This window comes from Phycodurus eques, chromosome 12 (genome assembly GCF_024500275.1).
Source record: "Phycodurus eques isolate BA_2022a chromosome 12, UOR_Pequ_1.1, whole genome shotgun sequence".
NCBI classification, from domain to species: domain Eukaryota; kingdom Metazoa; phylum Chordata; class Actinopteri; order Syngnathiformes; family Syngnathidae; genus Phycodurus; species Phycodurus eques.
This window is the reverse complement of record NC_084536.1, coordinates 26,492,741-26,505,398: the sequence shown is the minus strand read 5'-3', so window position 1 is coordinate 26,505,398 and position 12,658 is coordinate 26,492,741. Positions and strand designations below refer to the sequence as shown.

The 12,658-nt window shown below is 42.0% G+C and overlaps 1 protein-coding gene across 4 annotated transcripts in view; it reads right to left on the bottom strand.

The window, feature by feature from the left end:
- Positions 1-12,658, bottom strand: part of rab3gap1 (RAB3 GTPase activating protein subunit 1) — a 156,421-nt gene that overhangs the window by 39,312 nt on the left and 104,451 nt on the right. For all 4 annotated transcript variants that reach the window (XM_061692207.1, XM_061692208.1, XM_061692210.1 and 1 more), the window contains 2 exons: positions 11,216-11,443; positions 1,928-2,024 (listed from right to left, as the gene is read on the bottom strand). In XM_061692207.1, coding sequence (XP_061548191.1) covers positions 1,928-2,024; positions 11,216-11,443 — 325 coding nt within the window. The remainder of the gene's footprint in view (positions 1-1,927; positions 2,025-11,215; positions 11,444-12,658) is intronic.

The following is a 12,658-nucleotide window of genomic DNA, read 5'->3' as shown; positions in this document are numbered from 1 at the left end:
CTGGAGTTGCCTCCGGTGAAAGGCGCTGCATAGGTGTGGGCATACTTGTTCCCGAGCTCGGTGCCTGCATGTTGGGGTTCAACCCAGTGGACAAGAGCTAGCCTCCCTCCGCCTTTGGATGGGGAACAGGTCCTGACTGTTGTTTCTGCCTGTTCACCAAACAGCAGCGTAGAGTATGCACCCTTTTTGGAGACCCCGGAGGGGGTGCTATATAACGCTCCATCTGGGGACTCCCTGCTGGAGAACTTCAATAGTCATTTGGGCAATGACAGTGAGACCAGGAAGGGCGTGTTTGGAAGGAATTTTCAACTTCGACCTATGGCAGAAGGTCCCGGGGGAGGCAGGGAATACTGAGTCCGCGTGTGCCATGTTCCGTGCCTGCATTGTTGAAGCGGCTAACCGCAGCTGTGGCCGTAAGATGGTCCGTCTCTGTCGTGGCGGCAGTCCCCGGAGGGGAAGTACATTGCTTCCTCAACAGTGTATAGTGTGAGTAGAGTGCTGCTGACCTCAAATCGGGAAATGGTGAGTTGTTGGTGAGAATACTTGAAAGACCTCAATTCCAGTGACAGTATGAGAAGCAGAGTCCTGGGACTCTGAGGCAGAATCTCTGGATTTAATTTGCTGAGGTGGTTTTAAAGTTCCTCGGCTGTAGATGAGATCTGCCTAGAGTTCCTTAAGGCTCTGGATGTTGCAACATCCTCTAAAACATTAAGTAGAACTCAGGGATAGTGCCGATGGACTGGTACACTGGGGTGGTGGTCCCCCACCAGAGGGTGTGATACAACTACAGGGGGATCCCATCCTCAGCCTCCCTTGTAAGGTCTATTCAAGGGTGCCGGAGAGGAGGGTCAGACGGGAAGTTGGATCTCAACTTCAGGAGGAACAGTGTGGTTTTCGTCGTGGCCGTGGAACAGTGGACAAGCTCTACACCTTCAGCAGGGTTCTGGACGGTGCATGGGAGATCGCCTAATTAGTCTACATGTGCTTTGTGGAGTTGGAGAAGTCATTCAACTGTATCCCTTGGTGAGTCCTGTGGTGTCAGAGTTTGGTCCCCATTGCCAGCAGTAAGTCTGATTCCTTTCAAGTGAGATTTGAACTCCGCCAAAGCTGCCCTTCTGTTTCTAACTTTTATGGACAGAATTAAATGTGCAGCCGAGAAGTTTTGGTGGCCTCAGTATTGCATGTCTGCATTTTGCAGATGATGTGGTTCTGTTGACTTCATCAAGCTGAAATCCTCAACTCTCACTGGAGCTGTTAGCATCATTGTGTGAAGCGGTTAGGATGAGAACCAACACCTCCAAATCTGAGGCTATGGTCCTCACTGAAAACAGGGTGGAGTGCCCTCTCCAGGTCGGGAATGAGATTCTGCCCCAAGTGGAGGAGTTCAAGTATTTGAGGTCTTGTTCACGAGTGAGGGAAGATTGGAGGGGAAGATTGATGGGTGGATTGGAGCCGTGTCTGCAACAATGCGACTCTGCATCTGTCTGTCTTGGTGAAGAAGGAGCTGATTCCTAAGCCAAATATTTCAATTTCCCCACCCTATGGTCACAAGCTGTGGGTCGACACCCAAATAACACAAGCGGACGAAATGTGTTTCCTCCGTAGGGTGTCTGGGCTCTCCCTTAGAGACGGGGCATTTGTGTGTGATGAAGATGCCCCCATACTTTGGGCATTTGTGTGTGATGAAGATATTCGCGAATCTTTAAAATGGTCAATGAGTTTTGGCTAATTTGCTGTAAGGCCCACCCTTGCAAAAGACGCTTTGGTCATTAGGCAGTCTTTTATTTACATATGGATTGGATACACAACTTAGAAGATAATTGGCCTCACTCTTCCAGTAGTTCTGGATGTAGTGTACCTGTAAAGGTTTAACTGTAAAAATCAAAACCAGTTACACAAGCATGATTTTTGATTAAGATATACTGACCTTCCTCTTTCAACTTCAAAATTGCAGCATGTATTATGCATGGCAGGAGATGACAAGTCAGGTCTGCAGGTTTCTGCACTTCCAAATAATGCAAGACCTGAAACATCAGCCAAAGTCCAAATAAGATGTCTTCCTTAATGCTGAGGTACCAGTTTGCAAATCAATCATCGTCAGGTTTTCTTTTTTTTGGGGGGGGGGTCAGGGGTCAAGATAGTGCAGGGCACAGACACATGGGATAAGTGCTGTCTGATTCTGTGCTCATTTTGGATGTTTTATGGATGTTTTAAAAACGCCTGTACGTACTGGCAGGAACTTTGTGAAGCTGTAATGCGAGAAATGCATCATAGCCGAGTTCCACTAATTACACAACATCCTGCCTGACATAGACACAACACCAGGTGATCCCAGCGATGAGGGTTTTGCTGAGAAAAAAAAAAAAAAGAAAACAAAATGACACCTACTCCTAATTAACGATATAACGGTAATGCATTAATTTTGATAGATTCATTACAGAAAAAAGATAAGGGATGTTTCAATTGAGATAATTCATTAAAGTGCACTTCTCTATTTCTGTATTCAAGTCAACAAGAAACTCCTCTCAGTGCTCTAATTCCAGGCAGACCGATCACCAACACTAATGTACTACAAGATATAAAGAGTGGCATTAGTGCACCAGAACGTTAGATGCCTGTAAAAATTCTCATTCATCCAGGTCATTTCATTCTCAGGACATTGAATGACGAGAGACGGAATCTTTTCTAAAGGCCTTTATTAAATCCCACGTCGGAAGTCGGGAAGTTGGTTCGGGGTCCATTTGGTGTAGAGCGCACCGTTGGCATGATGGAGTCATTGGCGAGCTATCGGGGGCCAGCTTTTGGCCAATTCGACATGAATCGGCAGTGGAGGTCGGAGACAATGATCACTGATTGGGTGTTAGTGTTAGAAATTACTGACTTCACGCTTACACGACACTGCATACACTTTTATTTGATACATCCCATTACAGATACACATCTAGATATCCTTATAAAAATAATTGCATTATTTGCACCGACACAACAAACGCACACCATATCAACATAGGGTCCGTTGGGAAGTTCACCACGGGCACGCTCTCCGCACCCCTGAACCTTCAGTAACTCAAGAGCGTTGGAAGTGTGTGTGCCACTCGATACAAGTAAAACTGACACATTCAATATGGCGGATATACTGACGCATCCCTAGCAATAGCCAACACATTCATTAGTAAAGTTATAGAAAGTGGAGCACACTCTGTCTCTGGGTGCCGCGGTCTAGGGGCGCGATGGGAGCACCGAACTGAATTTCTGAACGGACCCCAAACACTAAGGCAAAGCTAGGATTGGGCCGAGACTGCATGACGCCACGACGGGAAGCAATTTTGGCCATAAAACAAGCGGACAAGAACTTTTGCGCTCTCTTTTCCATGGCCGTTATTCTGAACCAAGTGGAGGAGAGCCCAGCGTTGAACCTTTTCCAACCAGTTCAACTTTACCCTCCTTGGGCCGTCACTTTATCATGGTGGAGTTTGTGTGTCCCAATGATCCTAGGAGCTAAATTGTCTGGGGCTTTAAGCCCCTGGTAGGGTCACCCATGGCAAAAAGGTCTTAGGTGAGGGACCAGACAAAGCACGGCTCCCAAAAGCCCTATGATGAATAACACAAATGGAGATCAGTTTGCCTTGCCTGGACGTGGGTCACCGGAGTCCCCCTCTGGAGCCAGGCCTGGAGGTGGGGCTTGAAGACGAGCGCCTGGTGGCCGGGTCTGCACCCATGGGGCACAGCCCGAAAGGGGAACGTGGGTCCCCCTTCCCATAGGCTCACCACCTGTGGGAGGGGCCATAGGGGTCAGGTGCAGTGTGAGCTGGGCGGTGGCCAAAGGCCGGGACCTTGCCGATCCGATCCCTGTCTACAGAAACTGGCTCTAGGGACGTGGAATGTCACCTCTCTGGCAGGGAAAGAGCCCAAGCTGGTGTGTGAGGTCAAGAAGTTCCGACGAGATATAGTCGGGCTCGCCTCCATGCACGACTTGGACTCTAGTACCAGTCCTCTTGACAGGGGTTGGACTCTCTTCCACTCTGGAGTTGCCCACGGTGAGAGGCGCCGAGCAGCTGTGGGTTTACTTATTGCCCCCCTGCTCGGCGCCTGTACATTGGGTTTCACCCCAGTGGATGAGAGGGTAGCCTCTCTCCGCCTTCGGGTGGGGGGACGGGTCCTGACTGTGGGTTGTGCCTATGCAATTGGGGTTGTATATAGCTAACTCAGCTATTTTTATTTCCCTTCTTTTCAAATCAAGGATTTTATGTTTTTATTATCTTTACTGACAGACTCAAGGTCCAGAAAAAAAGACACACACAATAAACAAACAACCATAAAAAAAAAAAAAATACATATAAATAGAGATGTTAGCTCAGTTGGGATGTCACAATATTCACAATATTGCGGTCTTAAAAGTGCCTCGATATCATAGTGGTTTTGTCTCGATATAAAACAATGAGGCGGCCTTCGCACTGGCCTCTTGGTCCCCACCAAGCGCAGACCCACGGCCCCGACTTAATCCGTCTGGCCGGGAGCAGCTACAGTGGAAATCTACTTAGAGAAGCCTGGGTCCCGAGCGCGCTCCCTGATGAAACGATCTGCCGACTTTAAGCATACTGTAACAGTGACACTCTTTAGTGGTGGAGTGAATGTTATTGAAAGTCAAGTCAAAGGTAATGGGTAACAGAACTTCACACAGAGAGGGAAGAGAAATTCTAAATCCCTGTTACACTTGGCCTCAGCACAAATATTCCTCCGCCAATAGGATTCCATTATTATAGTGTCAAAAATGATATAATAAAATTAGTGATTTACCAAAATAGCACAAATGTACATTTTCGGTTTCAGACAGACTTTCTTCACAAAAATAAAACTACCGAAATAAAGTCTCATGCAAAATGTGACATGTTGATCACTGACGGCCGCTGCGCGAGTGTGTACACATCAGAGTAAAGAATCATTTACTATTAGCAAGCAATGCCCTGTAGTGCTTTGCTGAATATCCACTTGAATTGACTGGGAGGTCACTATTACACACACCCTACACTCACGGTTTCCTAATGACACAGGGCCACAAAATAAACCATAAATGTGAAATAAGCATAAATGTTAAATAACATACACTCAACAAACATCTAGTAACAAACACACTGTAATAACAAAGATGAACATCTTTTTTACTGTAATAATTCCAATTTGCATGTCGCGATGCTAGCAGCTACTAGCACCAACAGAGAGTCCCTTTTGTCGCCCAACCTTGCTGCTTTTCGCTGTACGGGGGTGGAATGGTTCCATCCATCCATCCATTTTCTGAGCCGCTTCTCCTCACTAGGGTCGCGGGCGTGCTGGAGCCTATCCCAGCTGTCATCGGACAGGAGGCGGGGTACACCCTGAACTGGTTGCCAGCCAATCGCAGGGCACGGTGGAATGGTTGTTGCATGCTATTTAGCACTGCCCCAGCTACCAACAAGCTACAGATAACGCAGCTAAATACGATGCCGAGCCATGGAGGCGAACATGCGCCTCGCGTCCGTTGCCAACGTATCATAAGTCAATAATCATCGCTTCCATGACAGCGAATAAACTACACCTTTAGAAAAGTATTGTAATAACGAAGGACAGGGGATAAGACGAGACAAATGGACCACCATGCTAATCGCTAAGCTACCAGATGAAGTCGTGAACACCAAAATAAGTGCTTGTGTGGTACAGTACACTTGTTACATTGGTCTGGCTGTAACCGCGGGGATAAGCCAACTTTGAAGAGCAAACTAGCTGTCAAATTAGTACGAGTTTATAGAGTAAAATAATGTAATAAACAGTATGCAGATGAGTTATATCTAGCAGTGTCTCCAGATGACTACAGCTCAACTGAGGTGTTGTGTCACTGTCTAAAACAGATACCTGGATGAGCCAAAATTTTCTTCAATTAGACCACAACAAAACTGAGATAATCGTTTTTTGGCAAGAAAGAAAAGAGGATTGCTGTTAGTAAATAACTGGATTCACTCTCTTTAAAAACCAAAGACCAAGTATGAAACCTTGGTGTACTGATAGATTCCGACCTGAGGTCAGGTTCTGCCTAAGCCTAAAATGGCATTGATGTCCAAAGCATTATATTATATTATATATAATTATATTATTATATTATATATAATTATATGTATTATTATTATATTATATTATTATTAAGCTTTTATTTTAAGTTGGCCCTCTCAGCAAGTTGACGGCGAGACGGTGTGTCACAGTAAGACAGTATTAACAATCGTTGTAGCGACTGCCTTGACTTCAACTTTTTGGCTGGCCTGACCCGAGTAAAAAAGCGCCGGAAGTAAATAGAGAGGTAAATCACAACTGTTGAGTTCTTTGCAATTTGTGACCGCGCACGACTAACCAATGGTCAAGCAAAACCACAGACATGTACCCGTCCTTGACAATTCACTATAATGACGGGGATTTTCAAATGCAGTCGGTGCTTGCAGAGTAATGTTATTGTCTTCTATGCATAAACTGTATTACCATTAAGTTGCAATTCCTGAATGCACTTTGCAATAGCATATTTATTCAGTTAGCCCTTGATAAAGTTTAATTTTTTTGGGTACATTTCTTTTTTATCATCTATGATATATACCTATAAATACAGTGGGGCAAAAAAGTATTTAGTCAGCCCCCAATTGTGGAAGTTTTCCCACTTAAAACGATGAGGGCTGTAATTTTCATCATCGGTATACCTCACCTATGAGAAAAAAAAAAATCCGGAAAATCACATTGTCTGATTTTTAAAGAATTAATTAGCAAATTATTGTGGTAAATAAGTATTTTAATTGGAGACTCTAAATTGCCCGTAGGTGTGAATGCGAGTGCGAATGGTTGTTTGTTTGTACGTATGGGCCCTGCGATTGGCTGGCAACCAGTTCAGGGTGTACCCCGCCTCCTGCCCGATGATAGCTGGGATAGGCTCCAGCACGCCCGCAACCCTAGTGAGGAGAAGTGGCTCAGAAAATGGATGGATGGATGGAAATAAGTATTTGGTCACCAACAAACAAGCAGGATTTCTGGCTCTCATAGACCTGTAACTTCTTCTTTAAAAAGGGTCCTCTGTCCTCCACTGTACCTGTATTAATGGTACCTGTTCGAACTCGTTATCAGTATAAAAGACACCTGTCCACAACCTCAAACAGTCACAATCCAGACTCCACTATGGCCAAGACCAAAGAGCTGTCAAAGGACACCAGAAACAAAATTGTAGACCTCCACCAAGCTGGGAAGACTGAAGATGAAACGTGGCTGGGTCTTTCAGCATGACAATGAATCCAAACACACTGCCCGGGTAACAAAGGAGTGGCTTCATAAGAAGCATTTCAAGGTCCTGCCAGTCTCCAGATCTCAACCTCACATAAAATCTTTGGAGCGAGTTGAAAGCGACAGGTCCAAAACATCACTGCTCTAGAGGAGATCTGCATGAAGGAATGGGCCAAAATACCAGCAACAGTCTGTGAAAACCTTGTGAAGAGAAAAAGTTTTACCTTTGTCATTGCCAACAAAGGGAATATAATAAAGTATTGAGATGATCTTTTGTTATTGACCAAATATTTATTTCCACCATAATTTGCTAATAAATTCTTTTAAAATCAGGCATTATTTTCTGGATTTTTTTTCTCATTTTGTCTCTCACAGGTGAGGTATACCTATGATGAAAATCACAGGCCTCTCTCATCTTTTTAAGTGGGAGAACTTGCACAATTGGTGGCTGACGAAATACTTTTTTGCCCCACTGTATACATTCCTTCAAATATACTTTTGTATGTATATACAGTGGGTATGGAAAGTTTTCAGACCCCTTAAAGTTTTCAGTTATATTGCAGCCATTTGTTAAAATAATTTAAGTTCATTTTCTTTCCTCATTAATGAACACACAGCACCCCATATTGACAGAAAAAAAAAACGGAATTGTTGAAATTTTTGCGGATTTATTACAAAAGAAAAACTGAAATATCACACAGCTATAAGTATTCAGACCCTTCGCTGTGACACTCATATATTTAACTCGGATGCTGTCCATTTCTTCTAATCATCCTTAAGATGGTTCTACACCTTCATTGGAGTCTAGCTGTGTTTGATTACAATGATTGGACTTGATCAGGAAAGCCACACCCTATCTATATAAGACCTTACAGCTCACAGTGCATGTCAGAGCAAATGAGAATCATGAGGTCAAAGGAACTGCCTGAAGAGCTCAGAGACAGAATTGTGGCAAGGCACAGATCTGGCCAAGGTTACAAAAAGATTTCTGCTGCACTTAAGGTTCTGAAGAGCACAGTGGCCTCCTTAATCCTGAAATAAAATACGTTTGGGACGATCAGAACCCTTCCTAGAGCTGGCCGTCCGGCCAAACTGAGCAATTGGGGGAGAAGAGACTTGGTGAGAGAGCTAAAGAAGAACCCAAAGATAACTGTGGCTGACCTCCAGAGAGAAAAAAAAAAAAAAAAAAAAAAAAGAGGGGTCTGAATAATTTCTGTACCCACTGTATCTATGTCTAAGTATACACTGCGGACATGCTTTCGCCAGATGGCACCATGACCCCCAACCTTGGGCTGGGACTGCATTCCCTGTCTTTGAATGTCTGATGTCAAATCTGTCTGTCAACTTAACTGGATGACAGGGTTCACCCCACACTAACCCACATTGAAAATATTACAGTGTTCTCAAAACCACATACATTCGAAACATTAATTACAGGGATTAAAGAGGTTGTGCGCGGGACAATGCAAAACTGGAATCAAGTCTCGTTATCTTAAATACAATAATTAATATTTTATCCCACTGGTTGTAAACCAGAACATAATTCTAGGAGGGAAAAGCAACATGAAGAGGCGGTGTATCTTCCCTTTGGGCCACTTTTTGGTCTACCTTTTTTCTCCCTTTTTCTTCTTCCTTTCCGCCAAATCCACCTGTTCCCCGTGTGGACCGGGCCAGCCGAACACCCGGAAGCTTGACGTGCCTGCCTCAATCGTGTTCAACACACATAAATCCAACATTCCGGTCTACTAAAAGTACAGATTAGTGCCTACTTGGGTTTAAATTAACGAGAATAGGACTCCTCAGCTATATGCATTCACTACACGCTGATTCCATCCTCACATCACAAGTCAGTTCACTTTGCCAATGTTCATATGTACTTTGTTTGTTTTGTTTTGTTTTCCTGCATTATTTCCCTTTTGTAGATTCCCCATGTTAGATCTCATAAAATGTTCTATAAAAATTAACTACCTGCATTGTTGTATGCGTTTGGGTTCGAGGAACGAAACCTCTGGCCGTCTAGAACTTTCAGAAAGTGTAGCAACCTTCAGATTACGAGACTGATAAAAAGGTTTCTCGTCACTTTCCCTAAATTTTATCGACATAAAAAGTGACGTGGTGCCCCTTTTACTAGATAAAATAGTTAGATTTATAACACTGTCATTTAAAATTATGCTAAACAAGAAATAACGCAGGCATCGCTTCCAGCTCATTCTTTCCTCCTAAGTTAATTACATTTTTATTTTACCCATATACGCTACATAAGTATTTAACACGTCACTATTTTTCACAAATATATTTCCAAAGGTGCTATTGACATGAACATTTCACCAGATGTTGGGAACCACCCAAGTAATCCATACATACAAAGAAAGTAAAACATAAAATCAGAAATTAAGTTGTGTGTATTAATGTGAAACGACACAACGAAAAAGTACTTAACATGCCAATCTGGTATTTATTTAATACTTTGTACAAAAGCCTTTGTTTGCAATGACAGCTTCAAGACACCTCCTGTATGGAGAAACTATACGCATGCATTGCGCTGGTGTGACTTTGGCCCATTCCTCCACACAAGCAGTCTTCAAATGTTGAAGGTTCAGTGGGCTTCTTTTATGGACCTTGAGTTTCAGTTCTTTCCATAGATTTTTGCTTGCATTCAAGTCAGGTGATTGGCTGGGCCATTCTCGCAGCTTTATTTTTGTTCTTTGAAACTGATTGAGAGTTTCCTTGGCAGTATGTTTTGGATCATTATCCTGTTGAAATGTCCACCCTCGTTTTCATTTTCATCATCCTCGTAGATGGCAGCAGATTTCTGTCACTAATGGCTACATTTTTGTCACTTATGGGTACATTTGCCTTTTTTCATCCATCCTTCAATAATGTGGAGTTTAGCAGTACCATTTACTTGTGGACATTACTCACCGTTTTCCTTGTGACAATAGTACCTGCTAATTCCAGGTCTTTTTGAAGCGCTCCACAGGTGGCCCTTGGCTCTTCTGATTATTCTTTGCACTCCTCTGTCAGAAATCTCCCGAGGAGCATCTGATTGAGGCAAATTTGTGGTGAAATTATTGGCTTTCAACTTATTATGGGCCCAACCATGCTCACTGGAACGTTCAGAAGCCTAGATATGCGCGCCTGGAACCAATGCCATCGTTATGTTTTGCAACAATTAGTTTGCAATGGTCTTGACAGCTCTCTGCTCTTACCCATCATGAGATGTCTTGACTCACGCCTTGGCATAGAGACCTTTTAGTAGGCCATCAATTAGGACGACTGAACCAGCTGATATCCATTTGCACTGACAAGGGGCTGGATTGCTGTTTGATTATTGAAAGATCTTAGGTGTTGTCTTGGCTTTCCATGCCTTTTTGCATCTCCCTTTCTTCATGTGTTCAATACTTTTCCCCCTGTGTCATTTCCCATTTTTACACACAGCTTAATTTCTGATTTTATTTGTTCTACTTTCTTTGCATGTATGGATTACTTGGGTTGTTCACAACATCTGGTGACATTTTCAGGTCAATAGCACCTTTGGAAGTATATTTAGTGAGAAACATAGTGACGTGTAAAATACTTATTTCAGCCGCTGGATTTGTAAAAAAAAATTCCTCTCACTATTCTTGCATTTAGCAAATAGAAATAATTTGGGTAATGGTAAGTTACCTACAACAGGAAAAGTCTAGCTTGATTTCATGTCGGACAGTCAAGAAAATAAAAAGCATGTCTCTTTTTATAGTCATGCTAAAAAATATTGGAATGAAAGTATATTAACTTGATAAAATTTGGGTGCATGCTTTTTTAATGCACTGTCGAGGTATCTGATCGGGGGACTCGGTATCGGCAAATCCTTATAATCAAAGACTCGGACGAAAAAAAAATGTGATCGGGTAGTATGTGCTGCTCACGTGGAGCTTTAACATTTTCTGACCTTTTCTGCTTCCTTGGTATCATCAAAAAGCCTTCTCTGGCGATTTGCAGGTACAGCCCGAGCATTTTCCCAAGTCTCGACCCAGATGTTACCCGGGATCTTCATTCTTGGACTAAGCTGGCCTGTCAACACTGTTTGACCCTTCTCGTTGACCATCTCCTCCTCCACAAAATCCCTCGGGGAGTACCAGCGGACAAAGTCCTCAAGAACAGAACCTGGGTTGGCTGCCTAAAGAGAAAAATGAAAATGGGAGGATTTATTCAATCAGCAGCAATAAAAATGTACACACACACACACGCACACACACACACACACACATATATATATATATATATATATATATATATACATATATATATATATATATATATATATATATATATACATATATATATATATATATATATATATATATGTGTGCACTTTGGGTTCCATTCCTTAAAAAAAAGGAATGGAACCCAAAGTGTTCACAGGGATAAAAAACAGACAATTAAAAGAGCAGGATGAATACAAAGACCGACAAGTGTATACACACACACACACACACACACATATATATATATATATATATATATATATATATATATATATACATATATATATACATATATATATATATACATATATATATATATACATATATATATACATATATATATATATACATATATATATATATATATATATATATATATATACATATACATATATATATATATATATATATATACATATATATATATATATATATATATACATATATATATATATATACATATATATATATATATATATATATATATATATATATATATATATATACATATATATATATATATATATATATATATATACACACACACACACACACACACACACACATACACACACATATACATGGACCATCCATCCATTTTCTGAGCCGCTTCTCCTCACGAGGGTCGCGGGCGTGCTGGAGCCTATCCCAGCTGTCATTGGACAGGAGGCAGGGTACACCCTGAACTGGTTGCCAGTCAATCGCAGGGCACATAAAAACAAACAACCATCCGCACTCACATTCACACCTACGGGCAATTTAGAGTCTCCAATTCATGCATGTTTTTGGGATGTGGGAGGAAACCGGAGTGCCCGGAGAAAACCCACGCAGGCACGGGGAGAACATGCAAAATCCACACAGGCGGGGTCAGGGATTGAACCCCCACACATATATGTGTGTGTGTGTGTACATATATATATATACATAGATATACACATACACATATATACATATATATACACATATACATATATATATATATATATATATATATATATATATGTACAACCTCAATTCCAATGAAGTTGAGGCGTAAAAACAGAATACAATAATTTGCCAATCATGTCCAACCTTTAATTTAATTCAAATTTAATTGAATACATTACAAAGACAAGATATTTAATGTT